General features: G+C 35.5%; 1 protein-coding gene across 1 annotated transcript in view; it reads left to right on the top strand.

Annotated features, from left to right (window-relative positions):
* LOC150079132 (annulin-like) overlaps positions 1–15725 on the top strand; it is a 156913-nt gene that overhangs the window by 68922 nt on the left and 72266 nt on the right. The window contains exon 9 of the mRNA XM_090382964.1: positions 5236–5401. Coding sequence (XP_090239090.1) covers positions 5236–5401 — 166 coding nt within the window. The remainder of the gene's footprint in view (positions 1–5235; positions 5402–15725) is intronic.

Raw genomic sequence — 15725 nt, 5'->3', positions numbered from 1 at the left:
GAATCCTTAGGTACGTGAGGCAAATCCTGCTCACGATCTCTGTGAGACAAAGCATCTGAAGGGAAGTGATATTTATCTTGGAGCAATTCAGAAGATGACAAATTAACATTAAAAGTACTGTTTACCATTTTCTCTAGAAGAACAGCCCATTTTAATCTTTCCTCATTAACTGCTTTTAGTTTTTCTATAAGTACTGAGGTAACAACAGTCTCAAGGTTAAGCTACTTCTCCATAATTATGTTCCCTGAAGTTCTGGTAATTTTATTGCCTTCATATGAAAGAAAGCCAGAAAAATTCTTACGTAGCTTAGCTATTGTTTCTAATATTGAAGAAACACTTAAGTCCAAAACTCAGAATGCAAAACTTAAGTCCAAAAATGCCATTAAATTTGAAGAACCAATTATTTCCAGTTTTGCATTCTGAGGCAAACCCTCTGAGATCTCACTTTCCAATGTAGACTGTGTATTAACAGCAGGAACTTTCTGTGATTTAGGTATATCCTGTGACACTGATTATGTCTTAGATAAGACACAATATGGCCCTAGCAGCCTATGTGTGATTAAACTCAACAACAACATGTCTTAGACAGATTTTGAGAAACTCTCTGTACTTGAGAAGTGTCCTGAGAACAAAAAGTTTCCAATCTTTCAAGACACCTGTTGAATCATAAATGCTGGATCAGCCTCAGAAGAAGGAAGAGGAGCAAAATCCCCTGCCTGCTGCTTACTTTCCATTCTAATCTTAATATAAAGTATATGTTATATGAACAAAAAAAAAAGTAACCAAAGTTTATTTGAATATCTTCAGGAAACCACCTCCAAGTAGGTCCCCAAAGAATAATCAAATGTCTTGCTTCTAGTGTTAGCTCAGTGTCTTTTTTTTTTTAGGTGCAGTCTCCACACTTGAACACGGTATTCCAAGTGTGGTCTAACAATAGCCTTATATAATGGGATTATGATGTCCTTATTTCTACTAGCAAATGTTCGATAAATCATCGATAGGACCATGGGACTTCCTTGCAACCTGTCTAAAATGCTCAGAGAACTTCATGTCTGACCATATCGTAACATCCAAGTCCCTTTCCTCCATTAATGGCTTTATTTCAACTCCACCAAGTGTATAAGATATTTTGGGGTTACTGTTCCCCAGGTGTAAGACCTTGCACTTTGCTGGATTAAAGCATAGCTGCCATTTTTCTGACCATCCCTGAAGTCTGTCATCTAGGTCACTCTGAAGAAGCTCTGCTTAGCTGTGATCATTAACTACTCTACCAATCTGTACATCATCTGCAAATTTAGACATCACACCCTCTATTCCTTCATCAATGCCATTTATGAAAATCAGACACAACAGTGGTCCTAATACTGATCCTTGAGGAACTCCACTTCTTACCTCAACTCAATCTGAGGAATAACCATTTATCACAACCCTCTGCCTCCTGCCCTGAAGCCATCCAACTGTCCATCTGAGGATTTTCCCTGTGATTCCAACCCGTTCCAGCCTATAAAGTAACTGCTCGTGTGGGAGTGAGTCAAATGTTTTGCTGAAATCCAAATAAACTATGTCTAAATTATTCCCTAAGTCCAGCTCTTTAGTGACCCTATCAAAATAGCTAACTAGATTAGTTAATGATTTTACCTTTACAAAACCCTGCTGAGTATCCTTCAGAATTCCATTTCTATCTAAATGATCCTGAAACCAGCCAGTAATTTTCCACTTCAATCTTAGAACCGCCCTTATGTATTGGGGATACATTGGCACTTTTCCAATCCAATGGATTCACTCCAGAGTCCAGTGATGCTCTCATAATTGCCCTCAGTGGTTCAATGCACTCACTCCCTTAAGATTATAGGGTATATGCCATCAACCCCAGGAGTCTTACTGGCCTGTAAGCTCAAAAGTTTTTATTAGATAAACATGTGAAATTTCAGCATTATTAATTTATTTTTTTCAACTTCACTCCCTTAATGTCTCATTGACACAAAGGGTTTTTATTCTGTAAATATCAATGCAGAGTAACTGTTGAGGTAATCTGCAACTTCAGCTGGGATATCTAATACTATCCCACGTCCATTACATAAGGGTCCAATCTGGTTTGTCCTTCTCCTCTTTGCATTTATATATGTGAAGAATTCCTTATCCTCACTCTTTGCCCATAAAATATAACAGGTAATTACAATAAAATTAGTATTTCCTTTTAACCATTAGAAAGACACAATATGGAACTAGCAACCTATGTGTCATTAAATTTCATCACAACAACAATAACAATCCCTCTTTACTCTCTTTGCCAGCAATTTAAATGCAATTCAACTTAGATGTTCTCTAATTTGAATTTCAGAGGATTTTAACATCCAAGTTGTCATTAACTCTAAACACACCCAGTTCTCATGAGTGTTGCAAAATGTTTACCCATCTTTTTCTTTTTTTTTTTTTATCTTAAAGTTATATAAGGTACATTAAGTTACATTTTGTATTACATACTTTTGAAGTTCATTAAATTAAATTTCTATACTACCAGTAGATTTTATCTTAAGAGTTTGGAAGGTCTCTGTTAAAAGTTTTTTTTTTTTTTTTTTTTTTATAAGTAATAACTCTTAAATCAATAGTTAATTAACTTTCATGTGTGCAGGTACTAAGTTTCATCATTTTGAAAATATATTACCCTAAAGTTTCATGAATAATGTATGCATTACAAAGGTTTTTAAAGGTACTTTGAAGTAATTTTTGTGTGCTTGTTATCTATAAGGTATACATTTTCAAGACAAAAAATATTTATTTAAACAAAAAATTATTGGATATAGTATATGACTGTAAGTTAATTGATTACTTTTGTGCATATCTTCAAAAATAATGTTATTCAGTTTCACAATAATTAAAACATATAGACATGTTCCTTTTAATTAAAAATCAGATTTTATTAAAATTCAGATTTTAACTAAAATTTTATTTTAAAAATTTAATATTTTTTAAATAAAAAACATTACACTTCAAAATTCTTCGATTCTATGACCCTCATCATAGCTTATAATTTCCAATTTCTTCTGTGTCATATATAACTTCTATACCGTCCTCATTTCTTGATAAAGGAATCCTTTATTACTAAAATAAATAATAAAATTTATTTTATTATTTAGTGACTAATAAAAAATTGAAGAAGAATAAGAAAGGTGGAGATAGGGTATCCCATGGTCATTCCTTGATAATGAGAGTTAAGTTATGAAGTAAATGCAATTCTACAATCATTATTAACTAATTTATGAAAAATCCACTTCCACAAGGAGATGCTATCAATCTTTCTGCATTTTTAGATAAAAAAGTAGAATCTATCCTCAATTTATGCAATTTGTTATGATGCATGTTATACAAGACAATTGGGAGACTCTTGGAGCATGGGCTCAGTACGTGGTACACATTATATATAAGATTTTAGGGTAAACTTTGAATTATTTTGTTATGAAATTTCCTGTTTAATCATTAAATAAGTTTCACTTGTTATTTCGGCGCCTCCGTAGCCAGGTGGGAAGGAGCGGCAGTGCGTAGAACACGCTTCTTGATTAGACCGGGGTTCGAGCCCGTCACCACCAAATACGGAGGATGCGGAAAGGTCAGGGAATGACCACCGCATATCCCGGAGCAATATGGCCTTAGTTGCTAATGCTCCTAAAAACCAAATAACAAACAAACAAACAAACTTGTTATTTCCTTTTAAAAATAAATATGTTTAGGAATACCATTAGGGGCTATTATTGCTAATGTTTCTTGATGAAAATAAAGTTCTCTTTATCTTTTTCCTGGTGTTTTCTTTATGAATTTTGGTATGCAAATTCAAAATATGACCTTAATTTTTGCATAGCATCAATGGTTTGTCCAGAAATGAATGAAAAGTAAATAAGCTATAATACTATATCAGATTTATTAAAATTTTACACAATAGAATATTAACTTTGCTACAAATAAAAACAATAAACTAGAAAAAATCACAAATACAAGTAACGTGATTTAAAAACAATGTAGAGGAATTTCATAGACTTCTGTGATTCTAATAGACCTTAATGATTCTAAAACAATTTTGAAGAATTCGGCAAAATCCCTCTACATTGTTTTAAAATTGGTTCAGGGTGTGCAACATCCTGGTTCATGCATTATTGGACTGATTTAAGGCGGATAAGAAACAAACGTTTCTTTTATATGTTTTTGAAAGCACTCCAAATTCTGACTCAACTGAGACAGGTTTTTTCCATATTTAGCCTTTTTTTTTTTTTTTTTTTGCAATCACGTCTTAAAAAGCACTCTTCTCCAGCTCATTTTCTGCATGCTAATGTTCTCTCTCCCTCTTTGTTTTCTACCCCTCCTCTCTCTATTTATCTTCTTCAGATAAAAGGTATTCAGTTCCGAATGCAGAGAAAAGCGAAAGTATAGAACACAAAAGTGCCATGTAAATAAAATGAGTAATAGCTGGGTCACATATTTTTATAAAGAAACAAAAAAGTTAAATTTAGAAAGAATAAGCAACAATCTAACCTCTGTCTTGGCATTTCTGCCACTTGTTTTGGATAAACACATGAAAAATCAAATTCAGAATGAATGAGTTATCTTTAAGCTTTCTTGCTTGCTTGCTGTACCCCCTCTTCTCTTTTCCCACTAGATTTTTATAAATTTTTTGTTTATTTTCAAGGTGGCTACAGTAACAGAGGCAGTGATGGTAGTTTACAAAGTAGAGAATGCAAGACCATTACTGTATTTTGGGGTACATGTTGATCATACATGTGACTTGTACTAGCACATTAACTGTGCAGCTACGGTGATGCATTACACTATGTAATAAAAACATTATTGTTTATATTTAGTTGTTTCTTATACTGAATGCCGAATCATTCAGTATAAGAAACAACCTATACACCTTTTGTATGCTGAATCATTCATTTTTCTGTTTTTTTATGGTGTCAGCATTTTGCAGTCAATTGAAAGTTTTGTGTTTTTGCAACATTTAAATATATATTAAATAAATGCATATCAGTACTGTGATATAAGACCTATAATTTTCATATAATAAGGGTTTTTTTTTTTTTTTTTTTTTGGATTGCTTATGGGTGATCAAAACAAGCTATTGGCTTTTTTGGCCAAGATCATCTGATCTGTTGGCAAGGAGATTCAAAGGATATCCTTGTTGGGATGGCTAATTGTGAACTGCCAGTTTCAAACCAGTATTCTAAAGCAAGTTTTTGATTTCAGGTCTACATCAGTGCGGTCCTGCTAGTGTGGCTGCTGTTGGTGCTGGTGAAATTAACAAACCTTATGATACAGCATTTGTATTTGCAGAAGTAAATGCATTTAAAGCGTACTGGCGTTATGAGGGTGGTAACAAACCATTGAAGCTATTAAGCAGTAGCAAAGAAGGGTAAGTGAAATATTAATTTTTTAAGATAATTTGTGATATTTTTACTGTTTTCATAATTTAACTACTAATTCTTACATTAAGTTAAAACTCATTCATGATTGTCTCAAATTTGTATTCCTTCATATGATTCAAGGAATCACTTGATTTATGTCACTCATCTTTAGGAAATTGCATGGAAAAGCTTAGAGAAATATAGTTATCCTAGTGACAAGTGTTTTTCTTAAACTTCAGTTTCTGATGATCCTCTTTTTTAAGCAAAACAAAAATTGGCAACCTATCGATGATCCCCTTATTGCTTTTGACAAACTTAGTTCTTTTGTTTTTTTTAATAAATGCACTCTCCTAGTCTTAGCTATAAGTGGCAGCCTTAGTCTGCATGATACATTGCTACCTGCTTGTTTGGAGAGGTCTGAGTTTCAATTTCCATCTATGACTGAAGGAATTTAAAAATTCTCTTCAGTCGAGGCTGTGGTCAGCCGATCTCAGGCAATGGAGGGGATAGGATCCCCATAATTTATTCTAAGTTGTTTAGCCTACATCACAAATTGATCATTGAACAGTACTCCTGTATGCACATAATACATATATATGAATGTGAACAATAAACTCTGGTGCTGTTGTATTATTTTCATTATATTTCATATTTTCACTCCTGAGAGAAAAAACTCATCGACCCATTAAGTGTATTATGTCCTTAAATTTCTTGTGCCCTCTGGTCAGTTTTACTTTTTACTAGATGATAATCCCAAGTTTCCAGGGGCAAATCTTGCTGTCCTTGCAATATTTTCCCCTGGGGAGGGCAGCAGTTATAATCACTGCAACCAACAAGAACTCTCAATGCCATTAAAAAAAATTGTCATTAGCATTAGTAGACACATACAATGTAAGAAAGCAAGCTTATGCAGCATCGGCCAAAAAAAAAAACCCTCCCATTTCACCCCTCCATTCATTTCAAATGCCTGTCCAGCTCAGCCTTAAATTTATTTAGGCTATCAACTTCCACAACAAAAGATGGAAGTCTGTTCCACCAATCAATCACCTGCTGGCTAAAGGCAAATTTCCGCATATCTATTCTACAACTGCCTTTCCTCAATTTGAATCTATGCCCCCTCAGGTTCTTAATCTGAGCAAGGGGAAGAATCCCATCAACATTTAGCTTGTTCAACCCATTCAATGCCTTATACACCTCTATCATATCACCTCGCAGGTGCCTACTTTCCAGGTACAGCAATTCGCAGAGTTTAAGCCTTTCTTGGTAAAAGCACTCCTGTTCCCCTCACCAGTCTTGTTGCCCTTCTTTGTACTCGTTCTAGCAACTCTGCATCCTTCCTAAAATGAGGCCTCCAGGCCTGTACACAGTACTGTAGGTGTGGCCTGATCATTGCCTTGTACAACAGGATAATCACCTCCCTGTTCCTGCTAGCAAAATTCCAATATATCATTGACAAGACTCCATGACCTGCCCTGCCAGCATATCTACACTGCTCAGCGAACTTCATATTTGACTGTACAATTACCCCCAGGTCTTTTTCACTTTCCACTTCCCTGAGTGTAGTACCACACAGTTGGTACATTTCTCTTTGCTTATTGCTACCCATATGCAGTACTTTGCATTTGTCAATGTTAAACTTCAGTTGCCACTTCTCAGCCCATTTGCCCAACTTATATAGATCCAGTTGGAGTAGCATACTGTTTTTACTGTTGTTAACAACCTTACCAACCTTTGTATCATCTGCAAACTTGGACATTAATTCTGATATACCTTCATCAGTATCATTGATGAACACACAAAACAACAATGGGCCCAGCACTGAACCCCGGGGAACTCCACTAATAACATTTGTCCACAAAGAGCAGTGTCTATAGATTACCACTTTCTGTCATCTCCCACTTAACCATTCCTTTATCCAATTTGGCAACTTACCTTTAATGCCATACCTCTCCAATTTTCACAGCAGTCTTCCATGTGCAACAGTGTCAAAAGGTTTCCTGAAATCCAAGTATATGATATCAAAATTATTTTTGACATTCGGTTCCTTTGTGACCACATCATAGTATCCAATCAAATTGGTCAGACAAGACCTCTCTTTAAAAACCCATGCTGTGTCGTAACTATTACTGCAGTCTTGTCTAGATGATCGTGCAATGCTTCTTTAACCAGTGACTACATTATTTTCCCTGGAACATAAGTTGAACTAACAGGTCTATATTTACTTGTGTCACCTTTTGAACCTCCTTTGTGAATTGGTGATACATTTGCATACCTCCAGTTCATGGGGACCTCTCCTGAGTGCAAGGATAATTATGGCTAAGGGTTTGCTTACTTCCTTTAATATTACTGGTTAGATCCCATCCACCCCAGATGCCTTCCTTATGTTTAACTTCAACAATTTCTCCTCCACTTTGCTCTCAGTTATTACAAAATCGCTTAGCTCCCTGTTAGAATTTGATAAACTTCTGGCATTCCCCTCATTGAATAACTCCTCATATGTGAATGTAGATGCAAAATACTCATTCAGTTTATCAGCTACCTAAGCATGATCATCAATAGTCAACCCATCTATGTTAAGTGGTCCAATCTGATTCATCCCTTTCCTTCTAGAGTTCTTTTCTTCCAGCAGAGAGTTCTTTACATAAGTAAAGAACTCTCTGCTGTTTTTCTTTGCATCCTTTGCCAAAGATTTCTCGTAATCTGCCTTTGCCTGCCTAACCTTCTTTGTGACTTGATTACAGACAAGCTTATATCTGCCATAGGCTTCTGTGTCATCTGATAATTTATATGCATCCCATACATTTTTCTTCTCTGCCACTAGCCTCATTAATTCATGTGACATCCATTTAGGCTTGAACCTTGAACAGTATTTCTTAGATGGAATGAAAAGCCAAGTAGTCTCCAAGATTAAGTCCCTGAAGGCTTCCCATTTAGAATTCAACATTGGTAACATTATCAGTTGATCCCACTGTACAGAATCTAAAAACTTTGAGACCCCTGTTGTCACCTTTACAAAAGTAAAAGCCCTTCCCTTTAGCCTTGATGGTAGTTACATCTTTAAGTAATTCCCATATCAGTACATTGTGATCACTATCACCCAGTGGTTCCTTTATCTGCAAATTCTTAATGTATGAATAATCGCTGCTGATAATCAGATCAAGAGTATTACTCCCTCTGGTTGCTTCTTGAACATGCTGCTGTAGAAAACAGTCATCCAATAAATTCAAAAATATCTTGCTAGTGTGCGAGTGACCAAGCCGCAAGTTCCAATCAATATCTGGAAAGTTAAAATCCCCCATTATAAGACATTCTGATTTACTGGCCTATTCTATTTCTCTGCACAATTGCTCATTATATTCATCAGATTCATTAATACTAATCATATTAGGGCCATCCTGAGAGCTAACTGATCTGTCTGTGTAATATGCCCATAAATTGCATATATTTTCTAGTCAATTTGCCTGTTTTGCTGGTTGAAAAGTTTTCAGGGAGAAAAAACCATGCTTGCTGTCTATGTCTGAGACTGACTTACTCAGCCACATAATGAAAAATTAAAATTTCTTCTTATCAGAGGATTTGAACTCAGGCCATTTCCACTTGGCATAAGAAAGGACAGTGATTATAACCACTGTGCTACCTGTGCAGACTCTTGTGCTGTTAAATAACAGTAATTTGAATTCCAAATTTTAGTTTCTCTGTATGGTCTAGCGGATAATACAGTAATCATAATCATAATCTTGTGCGGAAATGGCCCGGTTCAAATCTTTTAATGAGGCAGTGAACTTTTATGCTTTTTTCCCACACTGGCCAAGTTAGTTAGCCTTGAATGAGGTAGTAATTTTTTATTCTCCCTGAAACTCTGGCTTTTTCATTCAGGAAACTGATCAGAAGTAGATTCTGTCCATTTGCTGGATGAAAATAAAATACTAATGATAAGTGCACTGCAGAAAACTGTAGTACTTATCATTGTCTTTGCACTAGTTTTCTGTAATCCAAAGACACCACAATTACACCAATAGGAACTGCCAATTCTTTGCATTTTATTATTTTTTTTTTCAGTTTATTTACACACACAGCAGAGTGACATTAAAGTGTCATAATAATGACATAATTATAACATAATAAAGAATTTCAAACCAGCAACTTAGAAACAATCATGTATACAAAGTTATATGTGAAAACCAATACAAAAACCAGTATGGTAGAGAATTAAATAAAATTCATATAAATTGTTACAGCATGTGCCAGTGGAAATAATAGTAATAGTAATAGAGGCATGTGATGCAAGAAAGCAAGCATATGAGCTTATGTAGCATCAGCCAAAAAAAAATAAAAATAAAAAATAATAAATAAATTAAAAAAAAAATTCACACAACCATTCCCTGTAAAAGTTTGTCCAGTTCCTCCTTGAATTTATTTAAGCTATCAACTTCACAGCTATAGATGGAAGTTTTTTTCCAGCAATTAACCACCCGCTGGATCAAGGCAAATTTCCGCACATCTATTCTACAACTGTCTTTCCTCAATTTGAATTTATGATCTGAGCAAGTGGAAGAATCCCATCAGAATTCAGCATGCTCAACCAATTTGAGGCCTTATACACCTCAATCAGATCACCTCACAGGTGCCTATTCTCCAGCCCCTACAATTTGCAGAACTTAAGCCTCTCTTGGTAAGAGGATCCTTTCATTCCCCTCACCAATCTTGTTGCTCTTCTCTATACATGCTCAAGCAAATCTAAGTCCTTCCTAAAATGAGGCCTCCAGACCTATATGCAGTACTCAAGGCATGGCCTGACCATTGCCTTATACAAAGGGATAATCACCTTCTTTTCCCGGCTAACAAAATTCTTGTATATCATTGACAAAATCCCATGATTTTGTAAACAGGCTGCTCTTGCAGCCTGTCTACATTGCTCAGAAAACTTCATATCTGACTACATAATTACTCCCAGGTCTTTCATTTTCTACCACCCCAAGTGTAGTATCACACTTAGGGTGGTATAAAGTGGTACGTTCCTCTGGGGTTACTTCTACCCATATGCAGTACTTGGCATTTGTCAAGGTTTAACTTCAGTTGCTACTTCTCAGCCCATCTGTCCAAATTTTCTAATGGACATATTAACATAATAATTAGCAAAAAAATGAGTAAAAAATGAAGATTTTGTATAAGGAAAATTTTTATTTTAATTTTTGTATAAAAACAAATGTTTCCTTCAATGTTTGAGTTGTTTGCGGTATCATTGCATAAGGTATCTAGTTTGATCTGCAGATCTTTACACAGATTGCAAACATTATAAAGAAATGTGCTTAAACCCCGAATATATCACAATTTGCTTAAGAAGATATTCCTGGTTAATTTTTGGAGATTCTCCTCAGATCGGAGATCTCCTCCTCCTCCTTGGACTGAAGAAATTGAAGAGTCTTGTCTTGATAGAAACTGACTTAAGATGTTTGATGTTATATTATTATGAATTTATATGGTGTTACATTCAGAGAAATACAGAGAACTGATTTGGAATTATTATGGAAAATGCTATTTACCTTCTTTCACTTTATAAGACAGAATGCATATCTCAGGACATATTTCTGGTAAAACCTTGCAGGTAGCAGTGGATGCAATCACCATCCTCTCCCAGGTTGAAAAGGCATGTTAAATCCTGTAAATGATGCAAGGAATTTTTATGGGGTGGGGTTTATCATCTGCCAAACAGGATAAATAGACCACAGAATACACAGTTTACAGCCACAATATACTGACACTTCATAGCCTTGGTTACTTTGATGCTTAACACAGCAAACAAATGTCACTTGTTTCATCATAGTAACGCTGTAGCATTTTGTCATTGTCCCCTTGTATATAACTCCATTCATATGATTCATTTTGCAGCCTAAGTGCCGAGGCCTAGATTCATTTGGGTCCAGGTTCTATCTTAACTGGTTCTGCACATACCGCACAAAAGTATCCTGAATTGAATAAAACAGGAATGCTTTGGTTTGGAGGAGACTTCTGAAGGTAGTTCTCTGATGAAACAGGATGCTATTGTATTGTTATTTGTGATTTTTTTACAATCTGCCTCTAACAGGACATGATACAGCCATAGAGGGTACCTTTCTGTGTGTTTGTTGCAAAGACCATAAGGAGGTTAAGCACAAACTCAGCATCTGATGGAATTATATGATGGCTTGAAGAATATGATTGATGACCTTGAAGGATTAAAAGAGAGGAATCCATGATGCACTCAGCCACCCAGCCTAATGCTTGAGCCCATGTTGCAGCATTAGACAACACAAAGACATCCTCTGCAGTAGAGATACCTGGTCTCACAGGAAGTAGCTATAATTGGTGACTCAATTGTCAGGAAAATGGGAAATATACAGTAGAACCCTATTAAGTTTTCCAAGGGAGAGGAGGTTTAGAACTCCTTACGAAGAAAAACTTCTTAGAAGTGAAAATGACCTAAGGGTATGAAATGTTAACTACACAAATAAAAATGAAAAGATACACATACATAGGTTAAAGATAATTTTTAAGTACTATTTCAGGATTTAAAAATATTTTACTCTGCCTATGGGAAACATTTTTAAACTGAGGATTTCTAATTGCTTAACATTCTGTTCATTAAACTCATTACCAAATACTTCAGAAAAGCCTAAACATGCAATTCTGTACTTTGAATGCATAAGTCTTATTAGGAAGTAGGTTATAAAAGAGTCCTAATTTGTCAACATTAAAAATATGACATTTTCTATATTGTTTGATCAAAAAATGTAGTTTCCTTTTTCTCCACTAATCAACTTTTAATATATTCACACTAGAAGATTCTCTGCAAATTAATTTGTAAACTAAATCATATTTCTTCTTAAATCTACTAAACAATCCACTAAGTAATTCAGAACTGTTCAGAACCTTCAGAAAAAGGCAAATGCTTCACGTGGTCGACACTATCCAGTTATGGATATCGATGAAAGCAGCTGCAATATGTCACTTCCATTATTTCAAAATGTTTATATTGTTTAATATTTTTTTTATATAAAAATAAAAAGAATTTCTATATTTAAAAAATGTATTAAATGGGAAAACGTCATTATAATAATACACTGTGTATTCTTTGTTACATACTTTTTATGTGGGAAAGCTTTTTACCCGGGAAATGTCTTATGCAGGAAAATAATACATTGCAATATATAGAGTTGAAATTGGGAATTAAGAAACCAAACCTAGTATAGGGGAAAACCTTTTATGCAGGAATTTCTTATCTGAGTTCTACTGTATTTTGCAAAAAGGCCAAGTGGCATAGGACAAGGGTATATCTACTAGGGGTTAAAGTAGATAACATCGAGCAGTTATAATTTTTAAGGGCACAGAAGATGATATTAAGAGTAGGAGATCTGAGGATTTAATTAACAAATTTAGAGCATACGAAATTTTTAGAAATCTTCAAGTACCGTGTTAATAGACTAGAAAAGAATAGTGAAAGCTTAAAAAGCGGTACTCACCTTGAAATTAATCTGCGATGGTTTACTTAGGTAGCATGGTTAATGTTTAAGTTGAATTGTTAAATTGAAAAATTAAAGGGGAGGGAAGTAGGTAAAAGTTGACTGAGTTAAATGGGCGCAAGGAAACAGAAGTGTACACATCCAATCCTTGGTTGTCATCGAAATAAAAGAAAGAAGAATAATTAAAAACTATGTAAGTGAATCCGGTGAAGCCAATAGTCTTTACGAGGACTTTCGTTAGTTAAAGAACGTCTTCAGTGGGCAATGTGTGGGGAGAGAACGCGCATGGTATTTTAAGAATAAAAAATTATACTCTCGTGATGCCTTTTTTGACAAGTGGGAACTTTAATCTCGAGAGGTTCCAAATTGTGGAAAGATTGAAGGGGGGTTTAGAATTTAGAATTTTGAGGTTAGAGTGGTGCTTGTACCATTCGATAACTAGAGCTTCATATTGAAGTATTCTGTAGCTGGATTTTAGTTTAATGATGGAAATGGCAGAATCGATGAGTGGGTTATGGTTGTGAGTCTGGGCATGAGTTGTAAGTTCTGTGACAGATTGGTTAGACGTGAGACTATGGAAATGGTAGTATGCACCGGTGTTGGATGTTTTTGATGAGCCAAATTTGGTAGTGGTACTTCCGATATAACGTGTTGCAGTTTGGTTGACAATCAATGAGGCAACAGATCCATTATTAATAACCTCTTCGTAAAACTTAACTCTGTACATGATAGACTTAAATTCACCCTTGAAATTGGACAGAACAATCAGATAAATTTCCTTAATCTCACTATCTATGTAACAGGCACAAAATTAAATACGAAAATTTTCAGGAAAAATACAAACACCGGTAAATACTTACATTTTGCTTCTCATCACCCTCTAAACACTAAAAAGGCAGTTTTATATAACCAAATTCACAATGCACTAAAGTACAGTTCCTCACCCACCGACCTTCACAATGAAATACAGTATATTACCGACAAATTTATATCCAGAGGTTACCCCCACCAACTCATTTTAAATACAATCCTTAACGCTAAAAATAAAATTAAATCTAACATCCCAACCAAAGACAAAAATAAAACTAACATCCGCATAGTCCTTCCTTACCACAATGAACTAGCAGGACAGTTCTGACGCCTATTTAACAACACTGATATCTCCCTTGTTTTTTCCACCTACAACAAATTAGGATCCTTCTTCAGCACCTATAAAGACACATACAAATATTCTACAAACGACCTTAATAATATTATATACCTCATTGATTGTCAACCAAACTGCAACACATGTTATATCGGAAGTACCACTACCAAATTTGGCTCATCAAAAACATCCAACACCCGTGCATACTACCATTTCCATAGTCTCACGTCTAACCAATCTGTCACAGAACTTACAACTCATGCCCAGACTCACAACCAAAACCCGCTCATCGATTCTGCCATTTCCATCATTAAACTAAAATCCAGCTACAGAATACTTCAATATGAAGCTCTAGTTATCGAATGGTACAAGCACCACTCTAACCTCAAAATTCTAAATTCTAAACTCCCCTTCAATCTTTCCACAATTTGGAACCTCTCGAGATTAAAGTTCCCACACGTCAAAAAAAGGCATCACGAGAGTATAATTTTTTATTCTTAAAATACCATGCGCGTTCTCTCCCCACACATTGCCCACTGAAGACGTTCTTTAACTAACGAAAGTCCTCGTAAAGACTATCGGCTTCACTGGATTCACTTACATAGTTTTTAATTATTCTTCTTTCTTTTATTTCGATGACAACCAAGGATTGGATGTGTACACTTCTGTTTCCTTGCGCCCATTTAACTCAGTCAACTTTTACCTACTTCCCTCCCCTTTAATTTTTCAATTTAACAATTCAACTTAAACATTAACCACACTACCTAAGTAAACCATCGCAGATTAATTTCAAGGTGAGTACCGCTTTTTAAGCTTTCGCTATTCTTTTCTAGCAAATTTAGAGCAATATTGAGAAAAAGATGCAAGATAGAATTAAAATTGAAAGTATCTGCAATAGGAGGGAGTACATGATAAGAGTCTTGTTAATCAATTTTACCCAGGAGAGACTGTGCAATGCTTAAGGGGTAGAATTTTTCTCAGCACAGTCTGTGCTTGTTAATAGGAGAGACTCTTATTACAGGGATGGGAGCCATCACTTGAGTTTATCAGGGAGTGCCCAAAAAACGTGTGAAGTTTTTATTAGAAGGGAGTATTCTGTGTGTGGAGGCAAAGATGGTGAATGATAGGGAGACTTCCACCAGGAATTGGGAGAATAGGAGCAGAAGGAGACCCACCTCCACAGGGGGGGGGGGGTGTTGATGAGAACAACATAGAGTACTGTGGTAGGGTCTATCAGGCGAAGACTGTAAGGAGAGAGAGAGAGAGAGAGAGAGAGAGAGAGAGAGAGAGAGAGAGAGAGAGAGAGAGAGAGAGAGAGAGATGGGCTATGTCCTAAGAATAGTAGGAGAATTAAAGTCATATTGGACAAGGGTGTCCTAGGTGGGGTGGTTTCCAATGGACTATATGTAAGGTTAAGGAGACCTGACTTGCATATAGCCAATAGGTTCAGGACATGTTGCACCCCTAGTTGCGGAGTCATCACACACACACACACACACACACGCACATTTAGTTTATTTTATTTATTTGTATGTATATATTTATATATATATATTTTTTTTGTGCACGTATTTGGGGTGTACATATAATGGTAAGAACAGATCACTTAAGCATTCACCTCTCCATTTGCCCGCGTAAACTCATCCTTGTGCACAGAAATTGTTCACAGCACCCCTAAATATGAAC

This window comes from Mastigoproctus giganteus, chromosome 10 (assembly GCF_048544385.1).
Source record: "Mastigoproctus giganteus isolate SK-2022 chromosome 10, ASM4854438v1, whole genome shotgun sequence".
In the NCBI taxonomy this organism is placed as follows: Eukaryota; Metazoa; Arthropoda; class Arachnida; order Uropygi; family Thelyphonidae; genus Mastigoproctus; species Mastigoproctus giganteus.
The sequence above is the reverse complement of the archived record's forward strand: the minus strand, read 5'-3'. Positions and strand labels throughout refer to the sequence as shown.